Source organism: Anser anser (genome assembly GCF_964211835.1).
Source record: "Anser anser genome assembly, chromosome: 8".
NCBI lineage: Eukaryota > Metazoa > Chordata > Aves > Anseriformes > Anatidae > Anser > Anser anser.
In genome coordinates this window covers 1,253,479-1,276,838 of record NC_139728.1, presented here as the reverse complement: position 1 = coordinate 1,276,838, position 23,360 = coordinate 1,253,479, and the positions used below count along the sequence as shown (strand labels likewise).

Sequence of the window (23,360 nt, the reverse complement as noted above, 5' to 3'; positions counted from 1 at the left end):
CTTGAGACTTTCGGGGTTCAACATTCAACACTTGGCTGCAAACCACAAAGATTTTCTAACTAAACACGGGTTACTGGAAGTTTCACTTCACCCCTTCTTTACTAACTCCTTAATCAACCCACACAGGTCAGTGAAGTGTACTGTTAGCCCTCTGATATAGTGAAAGAATGCATTTGGATGCTGGCCACTACAGGAGGATTGCTCCACACAGAGGAATGTGTTGCCTGAGTTCTTACCAGTTTTTGCTGTAATCAGCCAGGCTAGAGCTGGCTGAGTTAAAATTGGTTATGACTTTCAGACACAGACAATGAGTATGTCTGTCAAGACCAGTGCAGTGTATTGATATTCAAGAAAATCACTTCAGACTTTGTCCCTAGATCAGACCTATGATGGTTCTTACCCTTTGTATTGGACAGCTAAGAAGCTGGTTAGTAACAGTGATGTCCCCCCTACTCGGCATAGCTTGTTAGCAGAGCTTAAACTTTAAGATCCTTACAATGACTCTGTGATCTGAGCTGACAAATAGCCTAAAGGAGCAGAGAACAACTAATAGGTGATATGGTCTCTGCCAGTATTCTGTCAATACTAACCGACACCAGAGAACTCAAATCCTTCTTTCATTCTTTCTTTCTCCTTTTTTTTTTTTTCTTCACTTCTTTCCACATCTTTCAGAAGATCTGGAAGGTAGACTTCACTCTTGTCATGATGATGACTTCTGAGCTCAAACCAATGGTGCACCATTAACCATTTAAGTTTTTTAACACTTTTTTTTTTGTTCCTATTTTAAGAAGGTTTCCAATCTGACTCTGAGGGACAAGTGCATTTATTTCACTAAATTGTATGCCTAATCTACATTGGTTTTGTATCATTTTAAAGTAATGTTTCTTTACAATAATATTTAATTATTCAGTAAATCGTAAGCAATTATGTCACATTAAATAGATATGCCTAGGATTTGGGTATTGTTCTTTCCATTAGTATTTTATTAAAGAAAAAGATAAGAAGATGAGTAAGAAGGTGAATATGAAGATAACAATAAGAATACTTCAGTTGTATTTTTCTGAAAAAATACCGTTATTTATTTTCAAAATCTCTAAACAAAACACTTTTTTAATCACATAGGGTAACTAATATTATAAGTACATTTCTAACTACTACTGGCATGATTTGTTTTCTGAGGAAACAAGAATCATAAGGATACTAAATTCCAGTGATAACAAAAATATACTAAATTAGCTAAGTTAATTGCAATACAAACTTAAAAAGTGCAAAACAAAGATTGTACTGTGACAATCATTACAAATCAGCCATTTCCCATTGTGCAGGAAGCTTTCAAAACTTCAAGGACTACCTCTGACCAAGGAAGCAATCAGTGCTGGGTCTCGTAGTAACCTGTAGTACCATACAAACTTACCTAATGTTTTACAGGAAGGAGACAAATGCAGTATTTTGATGAAAGTATAGAAAGTATACAGAACATATATGAAAGTAAATAGAAAGATGACTGACAGGACACAGCAATCTACAGTCTGATACCTGGGGAAGAAAAGTGTATCTACCTAATGTCATCATTAGTGCACAGACTGTAATTCAAACACATGATAGTGAAAAAGTTGTCCATATATTCCTGGGCTAAACAGGAACTTGGGATACATCTTAAAAAGTCAAATCTATGTTTGATAATCTCATTGACTCTCCTTGGGTGTGAGACAGAAAAGCAGACTTGGGAAGTGGAGAAATCATTTCAGAAGGAAATCCCCTGAACTGTAGAAGGGACAAGCTACCAGTGGGAGTTACACTGGTGCAGCAGGCTAATTCTGTCTGATTATCAAATCCAGAATTAGTCTCCTGTAATAGCTAAGATGATCCATTCTCTAATTATCTTTAATCTATTCACCCCCAAATCAGCAGTAAAGGAAGCATCAACAGAGTACTGTAATGTCAAAGAACATAGATACAGCATATTAAAGAAACTATCACTTTAATTTTGCAGGGTACTTTCCGTACAGATATGTTTTGTTCCTAGCAAGTAACTCGAAAAGAGAGCAATACAATAGCATTAAACATTATAACAGCCAAATCAAACAAGGTTCAGTTTACCTTTTCATCTCCCACAGTTCTTAAGAATGCATGTAATGACAGACTGGGAACCACACTTGTTCAAACTGAAGCTTGCCTGACCTTGAAGGCATGTTCACAACAATATTTTTAGAGCACTGAACTTGACTTCCATTTTCTTCATGGAGAAGTTGCGTATGCCACATCTAATATAAAAAGTCCGATTTTTTTTAACGATTGAGTGGGAAAGGAAATGATTTCCACTAGCAACTATAAATAACTGCTTAGTAGAATTAATTTATTCCAGTTACTTCATTAAAAAGTCATGAGCTGAGACTGGATTTGACATGAAAATAGATTCATTAGTGGACATGCCTTCTGTTAAACAGGAACCTTGTCACTTAATACTGAAGTTGCTCACTTTTTTTTCTTTTTTCCCCAGTTTGGCCACTTATGTTTGGAAACCAAACCCAAAATAAATTGCAGGGAGAAAAAACGATTTTTTGTTTTTTTGACTCATGCATGAAGAATGTATACTGGCCTAGGTGAAAGAATGTTAAACCTTAATTTGACCTCACATATATTGAAATGTAACAGGAGTTCCTCTACTGTTGTCACTGGTGATGAAATTTGCAAAAGCAAGCTAGCTGGGATTAGGCATACTGGCTTTGCCAATGAGTATTCCTTCCTCATGAGCTCAGGCATGAAAAGAAAACATATGTAAATAAGGTCTGGGAGTTGCACCTGTGTCACGTCTATCATCATTTGGAAAATAAAATCTTACAAGAGAGATGCAAAAGAACTGCAAGATTAATTAATGTAATTAAGATACTCTGGGGTAAGGGAATTACTCTAAGAGTTCTCCACAACTGTGCTGGAACACAGGAGCAAAGGGAAGACAGACAGCATTGCAGTGCTGAACAATAGTGCAACCTCCTAACAGTTTGGTAAAGCTAACCAAAAACATCTAGGCACAGAAGGAATTGATACAATTCAGTGCTTTTCTCTGTCTCGACAGTTTCTGTTGTATTTCAGTGACATTAAATTGCTTGCCCTCTGGCAGGAGTGCCATAAACAAACACAGCTGTGTGCAGCGTCACACCAGCACCTTACTGCTCCTGACCACACACCTGTGGCATTGCCATAGTCACTCAGATGCACAGAAGAACAGATGCTGAGAAGACTTCCATGCATCAAACTAAGCAAAGAATAGTTTAAATTTTCATTTAGACAATCTCTTTTACTGCAAAGCATCCCCGAAGACAACAAAAATTAAATGTACACAAATCTGTATCTCGGGTTCCTCTTCAAGAAATAATGCTGTGAAACAATTTCTGAAAAGGATGGTAAATGCATCCCACACCATTCCATGAACAGGAAACAGAAAAGCAGCCAGTAAGTTGGAGTTAACACCAAAGACATGTCCACAGGATTTCCAGCATGCACACAGCTCACAGCCTCCCCCTGGCACGGCTCCCCAGCAGGCACCCTTCCACACAACCAGATCCCAGAGCCAGCGCAGACCCAAAAGCTCCCACAAGCTTTGTTCTTCTGCTAGTTTTCTGGTTTTCATGTATCAGTGTAAGTGAGAGAATGTGTGTACAATAAACGTGATAACAAAATTTAAAAGCACAGTATGAGAAACTCCTAAAAGATTTGCTTCAGGAATTCTAATATCGACCAGTAATTCCTATCGTACGTGGGATCTCACTTTGTGAAATACCTGTTTTGTTGATATCAGCTTAGCTCCTTCACCACACCTCATTCATCACGCCGCTCAGCAGCTATGTAGGCAGGCCAGCAGCAGTCGGAGCACTGCAGAGCAGCGCAGGGACCCGAGAACTGCTGACCAGTGCCCGACCCCACCAGCTCCCACGCCTGGGCTCACGGCCACCCGCGCTACCCTGGTGCAGGTCCTTCACACAAATCAGTTACTTAGCCTTTAGCCATATATGAAGTATCTAAATCCTGATATCAATTTTCTGTATTTTTCCTTTATCTTCACTAGAGACATTCCACAGATATATTTTTTTCTTTGCTTAATTAAAAAAAAAAAAAAAAAGGAAGCACAAGCCTGTGATTGTGGCATAAACCGCAGAAATCAGTATAAAATGAAGACATAGTACATTCCTGACTTCACCACGGGTTTTCAGCACGTCCATAGGAAAGCTGGGTAAATACAGTTTCCTTCCAGTGTATAAAATGGTTGGAATACAACTCATAACATGTAAATAAGCTAAGTTAATTGATCATTTTGAGGTATTTACATGCAGAGGAAAAAGCAGTGTTGATGTAAACTTGCTCTCATTTCAAGATTTTTGAATGGTCTTTTCCTTTTAGAAATTTGGTTGGAACTGAAAAAGATTGAAAGAACAACAAAGAACTATGCTGGGTACATACAGTGTATGTTATTGAATTTCACAGCCTATTTACTACCATAAAAGCAAACATATTGTAACTGGCAAGTATTTCCACTTACCAAATACAGTAATTATAGTACTGCTAAATCATGATGTTTAAAAGGCAGCAGTATTTGTAAGTCCATGTATGCCTTTCCAGTAGTGTACTTGATTGAGCAGCTCTGTAATATAAATGTTCAGGTATTTATAGAAGAAGGTACCAAAGTCACTGAATGCTCCCTAAACTTCTGTTTTATCTAAATAAATATATTTAATTGTATATGTAAATTCATTAGCCAGTAATATGCATTGCTGAGACACATTAAAGATAGATCTAAAAAGCCAAGTGAATGGAGCAAATATCATGAGAAATTTCATTTTCAAAAAAGCTCCCAGGGATTTCAAATCTTACTCACACAAGTAGATTTTTCACTACTGGGCATGAGAACATTGCTGAGTTTCATGTTAGCATGGAATGATGAATGTTCTATAGCATTACAAAATTTCAGAACTTTAATAAGTATTACAAAATCTTACCTAAAATGTTGCAAAACTACCAGCATAGGGAAACTGATCTTTTACTGATGTTATCTGAGGCATTCTACTTCAACATCAATAATTATATATGATAGTACACAAAATGTATGATGTTGAAATTGCTTTGCTAAGCAATAAAGTATTTCTTAGCTATCTCTAAGCTAACCAGTTTAGAGTTCTAGTAGATCACATAACAAAAATAAATACATGCATCTCTCTCCAGAAACCAGGAGTTTTCCAGATTTATTTCCCCTTTTCTCCTCACCTTTCCCATAAGCTATATGTGGTTTGGTTCCACGGTGTACATATCAAAGAATGAAAATCTGTTGTCTGCTCCTAATCCAACAAACTTTCCCAATGGTGAATAACCTTGATTCCACTAAGCTCATCAGAGGGACACACAAAGTGGAAAAGGTCATCTCGCTAGCCCAAGGCGTGCAGCCAAGCTTTTGCTCTTGTATGTTTCCCACACTTTCAGTAAAGTCAAGATCATGGGCTCTACCAACAGAAATCTCCTGTTTATTTCAATATTTAAGTGGACTGATCTGATTTGCGTTAGATGCCTGTACTAGGAAAACATGGACTTCACCTTAGGAGAGAAATTTTTCTCTGCTGACTCTAAAATGAGCAGAGGATGACTAAATCAGCTATAGACATATACACACTAGATGCTTACATTTTGACATTCCACTGTGGAAGCCAAATTCTAAATTTCCATAGAAATTGCTGGACGTCTAAGTCAGCATAATGCTTGCCTGCACGCAGCAACACATCTTTAAAATAAGGGGAATTTTTCTGTCTTAAACAGGCTGTTGAAATACCATTAAAGCGGACAGGAAATGTGACCCAGAGTGTCACCGCTAAGTCACCAGCTGCTGAGCAGGCTCCCGGCTCAGAGGCATTACCCCTTGTCAGGCAGTGCCGGGCTCCCCTTACCTCCCACGGTTTGGTGCCTGGAGTTGGGCAGCATGGTGACTCTTATCCTTCGGTCAAATCTGCACCAAGACTTGATGGAAGAGGAGGAAGAAAGCAGAGGCGGCAGCAGCGGCTTTCCTCGCCTCTGTGCTTCTCCCTTCTCTGTCATCCCTTTCCCCTGATGACTTCATACAGCCACTGTCCCCGGAGCACGCTGCCTTCCTCCCACAGCTATCAAATTTTCCCTCCGACTTCCTTCCCTCGCCACGCAAAGTTTCACTGCTTCCTCCAGCCTCACACCCAACCTCCCCTGCTAGATCCATACAGGCCCTTCTGTTCAGGCCCTGCTTCCCAGCGCCCTGGTGAACTGGCAGCCTGCTCCCCTCATCCTGCAGTGCCCAACAGCCTCTAAAAGCCTCGCACTACTCAACAGGGGATGGATATCTTGCCGGAATCTGGAACAAGGTAACACTGGTCGAGGTGGTTATTCCAGACAGTCCGGAAGGTTCCTCGCCTATCTCAGGTATGGGCGGTCACAACAGAGGAGATGGCAGTGAGGAGAGGATATTGAGACCGTCTCCGTAACACAGCTGGCCTGCTTTCCATCTTTTGTGACTAAACTGCCAGGAAATTTAACTGGAATTAGAGCTTAAAGGTGATTTACGGTTTTATATAAAACCTCTTTTCTTTAAGAAAATGAGTGTCATTTCTCTTTGTGAAGACCTTTGGAAATCAACTATGATTTTGTAAGATCACGATCTTGAAAATCTAGTCACACAAGATCAGGATTCTACACAGAGCTAAAGGCATGCGAGCCTTTGGGCTGATGTCATGCTAGCGTACAGCTGCATGGAGACAGCGTTGAAATTTGATGAGAAAAACCAAGGGAGGAGAGTCAGGTGTACAGGTGGATTTTCATTAAGGTATGCTGATAATTTAAAAACCCCTGGCTTTAGGCACACCTTGAAACACGCCATGTGATGGAGGCTGTGAAGTTGATGTAGTTTGGTCCATACATGTTTTACATGATGGGACAGAACCACTTGCTTGTATCGAAGCGTGCACCAAGCATGAAAGACAACTAAATGCGAAGCGTCCCTATTAGTCTTCTCCTACCCACACTTTCCAAGTATAAGTCTTTGTAAAGGCACCGAAACCCGAAGAAATGCCGGGTTAACACCGCAGGACGCACCTCCGGCGTGGGATCCCGTTTTGGGCGGGAGGCACAGCGCATTCCCCCCCCTGCAGGCCGGGCGCTCGGCGCGGTCGCAGCTCCCTCCAGGGCCCCGAGGCTGCGCCGGGGCGTGAGGCCCGCGAGCAGGGGCCTTCGCAGAGCCCCTCGGAGCGGGATCCTCCGCTGCCCGTGGAGCCTTCCAACAGAGCCCTGTAGGGGAAGGGTCAACAGGTCCCCGGGTTATGAAGGAGGTGAGGGAGAGAACCCGAAACTTCGCCTGGCGCCTGTGCGGACAGGTGAGCCCCGGCACGCGTCGCTCAGGCGTGAGGACAGGGAGAGAGAACCGAGGAGCAGTGTCACAGCGCGGCCCTCCGGTGCCGTCCGGTGCGGCGAGGCGAGGGCTGGCACACGCCCCCGGCACCCCGGAACGTGCCGCCCGGCCCCAGCAGCGCCCGTCGCGTCCCGCGGCCCGGCAGCGGGGACACCGGGGAGCAAGGGGCACCCCGCTCCGCCTCCGCTGCCCCGCCGCTCCCGTCCCCCGCGCTCCCGGCCTCCGCCGCTCCCACCGGCGAGGCGCCGGCAGTCCCCGCCTCTGTCCCATCAGATATAAGCCCGCGCTTCCCGCCCCTTCGCAGCTCACCGCCGATCCGCCCCTCGAAGATGCTGCGCACCCACGCCGGATCCCGGGCTCTGCTGCTCGGCGCCCTGCTGTGGCGCCTGGCCGCCGCCGGTGGGTATCAGCGGGCGGAGGGCGCGGGGCTCGGACCCTCTGAGAGGGCGGCCCCCCCCGGGGTGAGCCGCCCCGCGACGGCGGGGGCTCCGTCCCCGTCCCCGCTCCGGCTGCGGAGCGCTGGGGTGGCCTCGGGCCGGCTTCTGCTGAGGGGAGCCCTTTGGGTACCGGGGGCGCTGGGGCGGGGGTGAGGTCTGTTCGCCTCGGCCGCAGGGCTGAGCTTGCGGGGGGCAGAGCGGGCTGCGGGAGGTGATGAGGGTGTCGCCAAGCGCAGCGCCGGCCGCCCGGGGTCGCGGAGGTCGCGGCGCTTCCCGCGGCTCGGGGCTTCCCGGCCCGCTGCCCCACGCCGCTCTTGCCCGAAGCGGCGGCGGCGCCGCGGCCTGCTCGGCGGGGGCAGGCCGGGGGGCCGGGGTGCGGGCGGCCGCTGCCCCAGGAGGGCTTTGTCCGCCTTCCCCGAGTATAAGGGCTTGTCTTCTCCAAGTAAATGAAGGGTTTGGCTTCCCCAGGTAAATCAAAGGGGGAGCGGGGCTCGTGTTTTCTGCAGAAGATACAGCTGGGGTGATTTTGAACTACACCGTATTTGCTTGGTTCTTGGACTTTGCCACAAGCGTCCGAGATTTTGTAAGTTCTTGGGGGGTCTTGGACCAAAAAGTAGAGGCAGCCTTAGACAAGACTCCGAATAAGTTACCTCAGCAACCTGGGAGTTAGAGGAACCAGGAAAGAAAATAATTTTGTTCTCATATTTCTCACCTCTGCCAGGACACATTCCTTCATGGAGTCAAGCATGAGCCCAAAGGGCAGGACCGAGCCTTTTTGCCCAAAATAACCTCTCTTAGCAATTAACAGCAACTGCCTCATTTAACAAAGCAGTGAATGCAGGGAGACAGGAATTACCTACAGTGCAACTGATGATGCTCTTTTCTGTTTTTAAAGGTAACACAGAACTACCAACAGCAGTTAATATAACTTGGTCTTCAATCAATTTTAAAACTATACTACAGTGGCAGCCAAAACCGTCAGGCTACTTCTATACAGTAGAAATACATGGGTAAGTAAATAACACCATGGCATGTACCTTAATGGCAACTAGGGAAGACGCAGACAGAGCGTTTGATTATTTCTGAGACCGAATGTAACAGGAAAAGAGCTCAGGCAAGGGGTCTAGGAAAACTGCCAACCCAGCTGTTAATACTTCTTTATATCCAACTATAACAATATCTGATTCAGGTTTCTGGCTTTGCCCACTTCAGAAATGATAAGTTGAGCTTTAGATCAGTATTTCAATTCTGAGGTTTGATGTGGGCCAGCTGCACTGGAGATGTAGGGCAGGGTACTCAGAAGTTGACACTCAATGTGACATACCATGTACTAGAGAGAATTTCACCTTTTTATGTCTTTCAAGGTGTCTGGACCAAGTCTTTGTTCTTCAGTCTTGGGAGGCGTCTGATAAATATGAGTCTGAATTTTATTCTAATCAGTGAATCACTATAAATGTATAATTAATCTTGCTGGGTAATACTAAAAATCCCCTTTATTTGTCTAGCTCCGTCAAGACTTCCCCTGTCGTAATGTTTTATAGAAGCTATAAAATACTGTGGACATAAAAAACAATCAGCTTATGTGAAGTGTCTAACACCTCTTTTAATACTGCACAAAAACTTCCGTGAAGTTCAGTAATAAATCTGTATGGTTCTTAGCTCCCATATTAATTCATAGACCATTATTAAACATGCCCTGAAGGGAAAACACATCATCAGCTCTCCCACATATTAATGAAAATATGATGCTGTAGTTTCTTCTGTGTATAAAAGTTGCCTAGAAATGAGAGCTCTCATGACTAATGGATGAAATACCAGTGCAGTGGTCTCATGTGCCCTTTTATTCTTTAATCTAAGGGAGCGATAAAACGAATAGACTTAAAAGCACATACTTAGCAGAATGGCACAACCTATCTTAGCAGCGTGATTCTACAAAAAGACATCAAAAGGACACAGAGCCTTATCTAGCACTGTGCACTTTGAAATGTTTTGTGAATCTGGAGTTTATTTCCAGACATTTTTGCTTGTGAAATACTGAAGCCTGTTTGCCCAAGATTCAGTGTAGAATCAAGTGTAGTTCTGATACAGAGGCACTTCTTCAGACAAGGTGTTCCCATGGATGAAATGCACTTAAATGTTTTCTTTCTCTTCCGTGTACTCTTACGAAAGTACATTTGATTGATCACCAAGATCAAATCTATTCTGTCCTGTTTCAAAGGAAGGATACTAAAACGAACAGATCTGTGACATAAGAAATCTAGTGAAGTGGGAAGGGACTTCTGGCAACTCTTAAATAAAGTTTGACCTACCAGGAGGAAAACTCATTTGTTAATTTCCAGTCATCGTTCTTTCTCTTTCAGCTAAGTTTACACAATTTTTCTTTTCCTTAATTCACCAACAAAAACAAGAAAAAGAATTGAAGCAGTAATATCAAATCTGTTTTTCTGTTCCTTCTTGCGAGAATGCAAAGTGAGCCATTAACACTTATTTTACCAGTTTATTCATTATTTCTCAAGAAAATGGACCCACCCTCAGCCCTTTAAAAACCAAGAGAATTAATGGGTCATGTTTTTTGTCAATATTTTTTCTTGTTTCTATAATGCAATTCTGCAATTAAAATTGCTGCTAGTGTCAAGTTCTTAGTGACATTTCTACCTGCATAGATGCAAACACAAGTGACATTAATGAGGAGACATTGTAAACGATTAATTTACGTGGCAGCTTCCTAGTACAACTAATGTTTCTTAAGGCAATAGTTTTCAGATGCATCAGTGATCAGGGAGAACGCTTTCTAAGTGATTTACACATCTTTTTTTTCATAAGTCAACAGAAGGAAAAACAAAATCAGAACTGCTTCTGGTTTCAGTTCAACTCATATAAGTTCATATTGTTAATTCATATGTGTATCCAATGACATCTTACTGTAATTACTATTGCTCATATTTTACTTACTTGATTCTACTTTGAGTTGTGAAATATACCTGTACAGAACTATGGTAAGGTTTGGTTTGGTTTTTCTTCTACTTTTCAGCCTATACCTGAAAGGTTGTTCCACTGACTGAGGGAAATCTATACAGTCTGAGGGGAAAAATGTTTTTAACATATATAAATAGCTTGTAAAAGCCTGCTTGGGAAGAGTTGACACTTTGTTCTTACTCTTTTCAGACAGACATCTGACACAAAAAAAAAATGCACACTGACCACGGAAACAGAGTGTGATATTACTGATGCACTCAGGAATGTGAAAGAGACCTATACAGCACATATATTGTCTGTACAATCCACAGGGATGGATAACTTTGAAGAACCACCTTTTGCAAGCTCTGAAAAATTCACACCTTATAATCAGAGTGAGTAGTATTGCCAATTAAATCTTATCATAAACTTCATTTCAAAATGATTTCCACTGACTTAAGGTTTGTATTTGGCCTAAAGATTTTTCCTATAGATTCTTTTAGTAGCCCTACTGATATTTTAGAAGAAAACATACAGGTGTAAAGATTTCCCTGTTGCAGGGCAGTGTCTAAGATTTTATTTACGACTTGTTTCTCACTGCAGTAAATTGAACATTTTATTACCATTGTGTACTAGATACAGATATTTGTTAATAATCCTGTACTGCCTTGGCTCAGTAAACTTATAATTCATTTGAGGAGGGAAGGAATTAGAGGGAGGAAGAGAAAAAGAGCATATTATATAGAAAACAATAAAACCATAGAATAGCTGATATGGGGGGGGGGGGGGGGGGAAGATAATAATAGTGTTTTAATCCTAAAAATGCTTTTTTAGCTGTTCTTGGAAAACCAGAGATCCAGCATTACACACAGGATTCCAAACTGAATATTGTGTTCCAAGATCCACTTACACCTTATATGTTTCCTAATGGAAGCTTTCAAAGTATTCGAGATATTTTCAAACATGACCTGGAATACAAACTCTATTACTGGAAAGATCAAAGTTCTGGAAAGGTAAGGTCTTGCTCTAGTTTTTATGTATTCCATAGCTATAGAATGCTGCATAATTTCTGTACCACCTTAAGAGCTAGCATTTTTGCAGAGAATATCTTCCTGATTTTTTTTTTCTTTACAGAAAGATGCAACTACAAAAAGCAATACTTTCGAAATAAGCGTTGACAACAAAAACAACTACTGCTTCTACATACAGGCAATCATTCCCTCTCGCAGAGAAAACCGTACTGGTCAAGAAAGCATGGTGCTTTGTACCAGTGTAGGAAGAACTATCTTAGATGGTATGTATCTCGTGAATTATGTCATGCTGTCTTTAGCATTGCAAGAAAAAAGTGCTTTGATTTTTGAATATATTTCGTACTTCCTTGAAGTGTGATGCCTAAGTTGTAGAATAAACTATTTGTTCTATAACCAAGGGGACACAGACAAATGTGGAAACTCACGGGAAGAACGCCATTAAGGAAAAAAGAGTCCAGCATCTTCAGCTGGATAGAATTGGTTTCAGGGTTTTGCTACACTGCTTTGTTTTAGTTTTAAATTGAGTTGATGGCTGGCCACCAACATTTCAGATCTCATCACTGGCCTTCATCTTTGTGTTGTTGTTCCATTGTTTGCCTCAGATCCTTCCAGTACTGGGTCCCATAATAAGTGATTGATTAGCAATCCAGAATAGGAGTGCTGGAAACCTGCATAACCAGCATTTCTGTTGACTTGCAGTTTGAACTAAACTTTAGTTACTATGTCAAAAGCAGATGACCAGACTGAGACTTTCTTTACTGTTACAATGCCATGTCAGCCGACAAACTGACTTCTTTGCTGGTAAATAAGTTAGTGAGTGGTCAGTGAATCAGCCAGTTTAATTCCAAACAAACAATTTGGAAAACAACTTTCTTCAGTATAAAGCCATGATTATTTATTAAATAGTATCACATTACTATATCAGATGAGACTATCTCATCTGTAGGGGAAAAAAAAAAGTAGAAAACCTCTCCCAGAATTGGCTGTCTCTAACTTTCTTACCTAGATGTATACTTTCATATATCACAACAGTTTTGAATTCTAGTAAATTGAATAAAAATCTCTTCTATTGGTGTTTTCTAGCTTCTAGCCTAAAAAAAGAAATCCACTTGGACGTAGTTTCACAGAATTAATGCAGGGGTTTGGGGAGGTGCTTGGCCTAGTCTTGAAGTGGTAACATGGTATTTTAGTGTACTATCTAGTTTAAAACCTATTGTGGACCATGTGAAATATTACATGAGTTCAACAATTCCATTTTAAAATGAATTTAGTTCATGTTGAGGTGATCGTTCTAATTCTGTGATGCTGTTAAATACAGAAAGCAGTTTTTGAGTTCAGTCGGGTGGGTTCTAAGAATTTGTATTGTGACATGTCTCTGATAACTGAACGTTGGATTTTTTTCTCTATCCTACAGAATATGGAGCAGAAGTCTTTATCATCATAGCAGTGATAGCAATTGCAGTCATCACTCTTGCCATTGTTCTATCAGTGATCCTGTGTAAACGCAAAAAAGCAAAAGCTGCAAGAGAAAAAGAACCGTTTAATGGTATCTAAGGAAAAACTACTGTGGATACTCATGGCAGTTCCAAAGCAAAAAAAAAAAAAGTGAATTGGGTGAAACCTTTAGCCTCTCTGGTAAAGGAGTTTTGAAGCCAAAACCTTATGTGATTCGAAGATCTATTAGACAGTCACAGATGAAAAATCCCCAGATACCAGGAAGCCCTCGTGTCACTAGTGGCTGGAGGCTGGAAGAGTATTCTGATCTGTTACAGTATGATTACCCTGCACATATACTCTTCCCAAGCACCTTGTATTGTCCTGTTTGAAACAGGATTCTCAGCTAGAATCAAATGAGTCTTTGATTTGGCCAGGTATTCTAAAGTATAAGCCTTACTGAGCCAGACAACTTATGGTACTTGTGATGGGAAAAAACACTACTTTTGAAAAATACGTTTCTTTTACTAACTAAAAGGAACAATTTTCTGTTTCTGTGAAACAAAAACCTCTATTTATCTGACTTTCTTACAACATTATTAACTGGTGAAATGGTCTGTTAGTTCAGATGGGACAAAGATGCTACTATCATTTCTGCACTTCTTGGATAAAATTGGCTTGGTCTATTTATCTATGCATATATGCAATCAGTGGTAAACAAACTGAAACTAGTCTATTGGTGACTTTAATGAACACTCTTGAGGTAGATAGCTGCTAACCATATGGAAAGCATATCTGGATTACACTACACCTCTACTTGTACAAACAGGGTAGTCAGATGGTTCCAAGCAAGTGTTAGGGTAAATATTTTGCAGTTTGAGGCAATAATAACTCACCTCAGGCAAACACTGAGTAGGTAGCAGTATTTACTGCATTTTTAATTTTATTTTGTATTAAACGGTGAATCAGTAGGTTCTGTGGTACAGTATAGATTCAAATCATGTTGGTGATAGGTTTCGGAGGTACCTTTTGCTATGACTATTTTAATATTTATTTTATGAATGTCAATCTAATTTTTGTACTGGTGATATCTGTATTTATGATACTAATTTATACTTTATTAATTTATACTCTAGTGAAATAAAGGTGACTGGGAAAATAGGATTTTCTTTTGCCTTTTTTTTGACAAAGTACAATATTCATTCAAGAACTGAAGTTAAAAATATGTTTAGGAAACATATCTTGTGACAGCAGTTTAGAAAAGTTGTTGGAAGTCTAAACGGGACCAGGTGAAATAGACCATCAGGGCACATATCTGTAAGGATAAAAATAGAAGACATACTTCATGAACTGATAAAAGGTTTTGAAGAGTTCCAAGTTGTTCTTGGTTTGCTCTTGCTCTTGCCTTTTTCCAAGTTGCTTGTTTGAGTGATTATTCAGTATCAATTTCTCATTCTAATGGAAAGTATATTGGACACCCACCCGTTTGGATGTCTATTTAGGGATTCCCACACCGTTGCCTAAAGCAGTTGCGGTATTTGTGTTTATTCAAGGCACTATGGGGCATGGCCCAGAGATAAGAACTGCTGCAATTTGATACCTCTTGATGCTGCTAATGGTGGGGATAGGCACCAAAACAGGAAAGAAACAAACAGCAAAAAAAAAAGGAATGGGAAAAAATGAATCTTACAGTTTACACTAATTGGCTGTGTATCTCAAAACTTTATATGTGCCTTCAAAGAGAATATCCATTGTGTTTATGATAATAACCTATGAGTATCCCAACCTATCAATTTTTACAGAATTGTATTTGATATTTGTCATCCTTACTATACAATAGATACTTCTTTGTATGGATTAAGAGTCCTGTGAATATGCCAGTGTGATTTATGGTCATTTTCTTTGTCCTTGACTTCTGTTTTTTACAGGGTGGGAAAAAATTGTTTACATAATATTGTGCAATAACTGCTTGATGCATTTTCTGCTGATGCACAAACCTTGTAAGGAGGAATGTTACACCAGCAATCAAAAATATGAAGAGTGTGTGGGAGTAAATTTAAAAGCATTCCAAAGTTGTCACCATTACTCCCCTTGCCTCTGCTGTTCTACTTCAGTGGTTTCATTCAGTGCAAAGCTCAGTAAAGGGGAAAGTTCATAAGAAAATTAAAGCCCGTAGAAAACTGCACAGCATTCAATAAGCTATATCATGCATTTGATTATCGTCATCTACATAGAAAAATTATAGATCATGCTTCACTACTTAGGAGTTTTTCTTTTGTTCTGAATATGAAGGTTGTTTTTAAAGAAAGAAAGGAAGAACACCCATAGATATGCAAACAGCACCTTAAACGGCATTAAGAATGACCCCTGCTGCACAAGTTTTGGAAAACTGTGGTGCTTCTGCTCCCTAGCTACAGTACTTTATTGCCTCATCAATAGTAAGTAACCAGAGTCACAGGGCCTACAGATCCAATTTCAAAAGTTTTATTGCTGTTTGTGGAGACAGTCAAGAATTGGGCTTTGGTGATTTCTGCCCCCCCCCCCCCCAAAAAAAAATATCTGCAAGTATTATTCCTTGGATCAGTTTATACAGCCCAGGTAAACTGCTTTATGCAGAGATTCAACTTTCTCACAGTATCAGGGTGGAAAAAAGTTGTTGAATAGAGGTATTGTCACTAGGGAGAAATACTAGATCCCATCTACAGCACACACGTGGCCAGCTTTAGCACTGTAAAAACTGAAGACAGAGCCAGCAATCCAGGGAATCAATAGGAGAAATAGAAGGTTTTCCTACGTACCTACCTTCCGTGGCTTATCTCGTAAGCAGGTTTCTGTCACCAAGTGTTCCTACTGACAATCCTAATTCCCATCTGCTGATTTGCTCCTTGACATCTATTGTGGAAAAGGGTACCCACGGCATATACTTGTGTACCCTTCCTGTACAAATGAATGTGTGACACTGCATACTGTAACAAGCCACTACCGTAATACTGCTTTAAAACCAAATTCTTCACACGAGTGAATGAAGGCTGATGTTGTGATGCTAGTTTTCTGCTAGTCCTAACATTACAGATGATAAAATTACTGCCATCACTTAAAATGAACTTTACAAGACTCCATAAACACATGACAAATAGCAGCAGACAGCTTAGCTAATCTGTTTCTAGCAGACTCAGCTTTTCATTGTGAGAAGGCTGCTGCTGAGAGGCATGTAATGATAAGAACGCGATTATAAGCTTAACTTGGATCATTGTCCATGTGGCAACTCAGGACAAACTTTCTACATAGAGGGAGCGAGAATGAACCGCTATGAAATACGTCCTTCTTGGTTCAGTTTTGCAATGCTAATTGTTTTCCAGGTTAGTAGTAATTGCTACACAGTATTATAACTTTAGAATACACAGGAACATGTGGGCTTTTGAAAGGACTTGAGAGTCAATTCAGTAACTGCAGTTCCTCAGTATTTACCCACATACATGTAACTGTGCTTTCTATCACCTAGGTTCGTTACTGAGAGAGAAGTCCCAGTGTGGTGGTTTGTTGTTGTTGATTTTATTTTTTGTTTGTTCAAACACAAAGGACAATCTGTTAGACAGGACAGAAACAGGAATTGGCCAGCTGAAAATCTTGCCAAAACCATTTGGTGTGGTGTTATTCACCATGCCATACTCTCTCTCTTGCTGTTCACCCACACTCTGAACAGAGAGACTCACAGAAAGCTGCCCTTCCCATATTTGTTGCTGTGTGTCCTCCAGTGCTTTACAGTGGGACACTTACAAAGCTCAGGGTATAATGACCAGGAAAGACGCGCTGCAAATCTCCTCTGCCCTCCACCCTATGGTGGGATACGTTCCCACCACCCAGATTGTTTTGTTTCTTCTGGCAAGGGCTCTAACCCAGCCCATGTCAGTATCTCCACAAGGACCCAGAAGGAACGACTTTTCCTGCAGTTCCCCAGCCTCTAACTGCAAGTGAATTAGGCAGTTTCAAAGGAAGATTTGCTTCAGGGGTGATTTCTTTCAGTAAAACCTGCCATTACCTGGGAATAAAGACACAACCTTATTGACTGCCTCCAGGGCTTTAATAGCCAGGTACTATTTGTAAATCCAGTTGCAGGGATTATGCCTGTTTCTCTTGTAAAAATGTGTGCCCTATTAGTGACATACTTCAGTGATTTGTTCCTATGAGATGTTCACAACTTTTCTATTCCTTACTCCCCCCAGCTCCGTTGTTGTTTCGATTCCTCCCATCCATCTCCTACTCATTTCCATGACATGTTCTTCCCCAAAGATGCACTTACCTTTTCTGCAAATGAGATCCTAGCAACTTGTTAGGATCTCATTTAAACAAAAATAAAGCACCAGAATAAATATATATCCCTTAACCAACAACTAGGAATATACTGATAGCATGGCAGCGTTTTTTTTTTATTCTCTACAGCCTCCCTTGGTCACCATAATTAAATCAATAACTTCCAGAGCATTTGCTAGCACTGTTCTGAATGTCTCAGTGCACCTACTTGCCATTACATAGACACATTTTTATTGACTTATTAACTAGCAATTAAGTTATTAATCTGAACCCAAAGAACATTCACAGTTAAAGATCTCGGTGAGCCTCTACAATGCCTTTTCTTCTATTTTTATTTTCATATTTTTTACCATATTGCTTCAGGTCATATTTAAATAGCTAAGTAGTATTATATTCACAAAACTATTTCATCAAAAGAGTGGTTTAATTAAAAATCTCCTTCCTCTGAATAGAGACATTCTCCCAATGAGATCTTTCATTTTTTAGTTAGCTCTTCAGTAATCATATAACTCAATTAAAAATCTAGTGTAATAAATGACCTAGAATGACAAGAGAGATTTTAAAACCTACTCGAATAAGTAGTCCTTATTTCAGAAAAAAGGTTTTTTTTATTTGTTTTTTAATTTAATTAAAAGAGTACATTCTTGATTAACATAAAAGGTTTTCCCTCTGCTGCCTTCATACTTTACTATCCATTCACATCAAATACATATCTCCATAGAATTGATAGTCTTATCTTCCATCTTTCCACTCTATTCATGGGTTCTTTTGCTTCCATTAAGCATCAAGGTTGCAACCATACCATCATATGTCAGCTTCAGCTGTCACCACAGGAATAGAACCACAAACACATCTACTCCTCCTTTACTCTTTGTACAGCTATGTTAAAACTGTGTAAGCAATCTATACTCCATGAGACATCTCTACAACATTAATCCTTCAACAGAATGTTTGCTCTTTCAGATGACTTAGGAAAGATGACCCCAAGTGGCAAAAAAGGGCATAATCAGTATGCTATCAGTGCAAATTTTCCTAAATGGCTAGTATGCTGATACACCACCCCACCCTCCACCCCCGTTTGAATAGATTTCACCAGAATTTGAAGGAAAAGTGCATGTGAAATTTGTTACATCTTCTTTTTCCTAGTAATGAAGAGCAACAGTTCATTAGAATAGTTTGAAGAGACCCAATGGGAAATGTGGGAGCAGCTCTCTCCCTGAACAGTTCCTGTATCTTTCATCGAGTCTGCATTTCACTCTGCCAGCTTCTCCAAGGATTTTCAGTTATAACATACCTTATCTTGTCCAGTTTTCAAGTGCCATTGGAAACACAGCCATACTCAACAATCCTTCAGTTAGCAGCAAGTACTTATTTACCCTGTGCTTGATGGTGTTAAAATCTTCACAAAACCGTATTTCCTTCTCCTCTAGTCTCAGAAAACTCAGAAGTAGCTCAGTATCAAGAGATTTTCACAGAGAATGTTAAACTTACCAGACTTTCTTTCCTCAGTATGCCTCAAACAGTATGCCTCGCTGTCCTTTTAACTCTTGGAGGAGTGGACTGAGAACCTCTGAGAAGCAGCTAAGGTCTTCCAAGGAGCACTGGAAAATGTGTCAATACTGCACGCGACAAAAATTGTGCAGCGAAAGCTGTGTAAATTGAAGTACAAGTATGTTTGGAACTATGATAACATGCTCTCTGTCCAGTGACAAGTTAAAAAAAGGCACAAATAGGAAGAGACCAGCTGGAACGCAACTGCATTTGTAACAGGGGCTATTTCGGGTTTTACATGCTTTGAGTTCTACTGAGCTTGTCTCAAAAAAAGCAAGTCCCCAAAAACTTTTCAGGGAATAACCTTCCACCTTAGAGGCAAGACAGGCACAAGAAGTTGCCAGAGGAATAGGCCCCACGTGAGAGGCTGTTCATCAGTGCTGTTTCTTTGAGATAGATCACTACCTTATATACAATGCTGGGGAGAAAAACTTATAGGGTGTACACAGGAACTACCCCATCCATCAGACTCACCAATGCAAGTTGGTCCTCACCAGCAGCATCCCCCTGGCACAGCACACCCCAGCACCTCAGAGGAGGGGCAGGGAAGTTTGCAGAATATATCCTAATCATTACGAGATTTTTGTGAAGAATAAAGCATTAACTTCAAGCAGCCTTTCCAAAATTCTTTACTTTGGACAACTAAAAATACAACTATTCCGTCACAGAAAATCTGCTTTAACTTTTTATTATATACCTAGCGTTTGCGGGTTAAAAAAGAACAGAATGCCAATGTGCAGATTTGACCTTGGCCCTTAATTCCTTATTATGCATGGAAAAAAATTTGCTAATAGCTCATGGCTTTCCAGAGAAGTCCTGTTGCAATGTATAAGATTGCACTGGGGTTTTAAGAAGCCTCTAGCACACATTTATTTTCTTTAACCATTGTTTCCCCAAAGCACTTCAGCTCACTGGCCCTTCTATAGACAGTTATCTTTCAATGTTGTACTAAGTCTGGCATATTAGCAGCTTCTGACACAGCTGTCCTGAGCTCTGTGGCTTTTGTGTCAACATATTCCTGCAGCTGCCACACCACAATAAAATAAATAAATAAAAGGCTGGTTTATTTTTGGGAGCATCTTCACACTACTTACATTGTCATGATTCACAAACTTTGAAAACAGTCAAATGTTTCTTAGCACCTGATTGCAATAAACCATTCCATCTCAGAAAATAAAGGGTATATTTGGTTACGTGGAAGAACATCTCTTTGGTTACAAGGAAGAACATATGTGGTGTGGCTTTTCCAGAGCAGCGTTCTTCAAACTTTCTATAATCAAGGTTTAAAAAAAAAAAATTGATTTGTGCCAAACCCAAGTTTTTTTCATGTAGAAAATTTGCTCTGTCATGTAGGTGGAGTTCCTTATTTCTGCCCATGTAAACCATTCTCAGCAGCCTCAGTTTTGTCCAGACAGCACTGACTTCATTTTTCCAGTTCTGTTCTATTTTGGTGTGGCATCATGTGTGGACGCTGTGTTTCCCAGAATGGGATGGATGGGGAACAGGGATGGTGGTTTGTGGAAAAGCAGAGTGCGGAATGAGGCTGGGCACTATGGCACAATAGCTCCTCTTACCCCTAAAAGATGGTATTAAATCGTTACAATACAGACTTGACAAAGGTCACTGAGGGTGAGGTTTCTAACCAGAGTGAAAGAGTTTGTCATTGTTAGGTCGGGTTTGTTAAAGATATATTCCATATGCACAGGGTGTCAGAGGTTCCCCTTCTTTTGTATTCTGAAATGCCAATGATCATTCTTACGCCATTGCATTCCTCACAGAATTACTGACAAAGTGTCTTTAGTTTCTGAAGTCAAGCCCTATGGAATTTCAGCAGACATAGAGCATATTATTTTTTATGTAAATTTTGAGTCTATCCTGTTTTTTAAACTATTCCCTTCAGACAGTCTGTAGAGTTCCAGGCTGTTTATAATCTGGCTCTGGTTTCGCATGCAGGGCGAAAAAATGATGCAGCACTTCAAAGATGACGATGCAACAATGAAGAAACATTCTTTTAAGGTTTTAACATAGAAGAAATTCCTTCTGCAGTAATCTAGCTTGGCTGTATTTTCTGTTTCAAGACAAAACCCATTTCATCTTGTGTATGAATGCACATGACAAGATGAGTTTCATCAGAATACACAAACACATGTAGAAACCTTTACTGTACAATAATTCTAAAGTTTCAAGTTTAAGGCAATATATAATTGTATAATTATTAATTATAATAAACCTGACTGTAGCAGGAAGGAGCGGTGAGGGTGGCAGTCTGTTCCCCACTGAAGTCAGGGAATAAGATGCCTATTAATTAATAATAAACTAACCTAAGGACAGAATAGGCAGACTGACCCATAACTGTTAAAAGGATATCCTCAAAAAATTAAAAAGCAAGTATGCACACACACAAGAGCAAATACACTTCCTGCAGCACTCTATTTTAAAGTCTTCTACTTTGTATACTCACACTCATTCTGGACCAGGGGGCACGGATTAGAATCCTGACATGCAACTTCCATGTTGACAGCTTGAAGAAGACTGAGATTAGACAATGCACTGCTACCTGTTGGGTCTGCAGAAGGCTGAATTCTATGGGGGAAAAAAGAAATCACTGAATTCTCTCTCCAGTGCTAAGCTATGGGATACTACACTTCTATATAGATTTAAGAAACACAGAGATCAAATCCCCAACTTTGCTAAGGTGTAATGACTCTTTTGTCAATTCCAATTATGATTTCATTTTAAAAGTCTGTCAAGTAAGCATCATGGTGGCACTCCATGAAGAGAACCACACTGCTGCTTCATTTCTCACTAATTAGCTTTCTCTTGTATACAGGACAGCTAGTGAAGTGGCAATGCCTCCAGACTTATCTTCATAGTACAAGTCACCCTCAAATGATGCTGAAGTAATTTTATACATGGGCTGTCTAGCCAGGTGTGTCTCCTCCACTGCGCATGCCTCTTTTGGGCAAGGAACATCCCTACAACATGAGTACTGGCCCAGATGGAGTTCACGCTGCCAACTTTTCCCAGATTAACTACAAGGGTCAGAAGGCAGCTGGATTTTTCTTACAAAAAAAGGAAAAAAACATGCAGTGATGCATGCTTTGCTCTGGGGATGGAAGATGACAAGGCTGACAATGGTCTGTTCACCTTGCAGATCATTCCAGTCTTGTGCTTTATGTGTACCATCAACTCCCAAACAAGCAGTCTTTGTCAGGAAAGCTCAATTTTTGCTAAGACAGGACAGTAGCCTGGACATTTAGCAAACCATTCAGAAACACTGAACTAAGGGTATTGAACATCCTCAAAGGATTGTAGATTGATTATCAAAAATGAGTTTTAACACATTGCTCCATGATTTCAGTTGTACCATTACATAAACTGATGTTTTTCCTCTACATAAGGAAGAATTAGTGTTCAAGCATACAAAGCAAGGATTTGGAAACAAACTGGGTAGCAGAGTCCAGAACTGTACACATAGAAGACCACACTGCCCTAAATGTTAGAGTACTGAATATCACATTTATGACATAAAAGGTCATTTTTTTTCCATCCAGCTCATCAGCCAAGTAGAAAGATTTTTAGACTGAATCCCTAGTTGAGAAACTTCCTTCCAAAGGCAGCTCTACCCTTTAAGAATGCTACACAACACACTTGTTGCACACAATCTCAGTTAGAGAAGGAAAAAATAGTATTAACATTAGAAAGCACCAATTACAGGATAAGACCCTTAGTATCAGTTCATCTAAGTATATCTTGGTTTCACTCTTACAAGACTGAGTTTCAAGTATCCTGACAGTAGTGATTAACCTATTTTTCCCCAAAGTACAAGGATTAGGAAGCACTCAAAATAATTACCACTTAAGTACTGCTGTTAATCTTATTCAGGCCTACACCCTTATAGTATCAGTAGCCTTGAGAGGAAAAGAAGTAGACAGTGGAAAAAAAGAAGAGAGATCAGAATCAGTGAAGATTTAAGATGGATTAATGCAGCTATAACCTGATTGATCTAAGAACAGATCTTCAAGTATTGAGTTCATGTTTTTTTCTTAAGCCTACAACTGGATGGCATCATCTGGCTGATTCCAAGGGGAATTTCAGGCAGTACTGCTGACTTCGTAAGTTGAACGCAAGTCAATCAACTCATTAAGGAATTTGGTGTTTAACATGCACTCAACCATATGGATACAAAATTCCTAATCACATGAAGAAACATAAAAAGCCTAGATG

General features: G+C 40.4%; 2 protein-coding genes across 4 annotated transcripts in view; one reads left to right on the top strand and one right to left on the bottom strand.

The window, feature by feature from the left end:
- The window catches only part of SLC44A3 (solute carrier family 44 member 3), a 104,793-nt gene extending 97,267 nt beyond the window's left edge, over positions 1-7,526 (bottom strand). Inside the window, exon 1 of one of the 3 annotated variants that reach the window (XM_083847480.1) lies at positions 7,102-7,526. In XM_083847480.1, the coding sequence (XP_083703606.1) occupies positions 7,102-7,143 (42 nt within the window). In that variant the 5' untranslated portion in view covers positions 7,144-7,526. Of the gene's footprint in view, positions 1-3,781; positions 3,952-5,930; positions 6,478-7,101 lie in introns of those variants that run through there. The other 2 variants (XM_083847485.1, XM_083847479.1) reach the window with 2 other exon arrangements.
- Positions 7,527-7,668: 142 nt separating this feature from the next.
- Positions 7,669-14,435, top strand: F3 (coagulation factor III, tissue factor). Its single transcript, XM_083847536.1, has 6 exons — positions 7,669-7,813; positions 8,747-8,861; positions 11,017-11,201; positions 11,641-11,819; positions 11,941-12,100; positions 13,252-14,435. The coding sequence occupies exons 1-6, from the start codon at positions 7,744-7,746 to the stop codon at positions 13,389-13,391; spliced, it is 849 nt and encodes a 282-aa protein (XP_083703662.1). The 5' UTR covers positions 7,669-7,743; the 3' UTR covers positions 13,392-14,435.
- Positions 14,436-23,360: the final 8,925 nt, after the last annotated feature.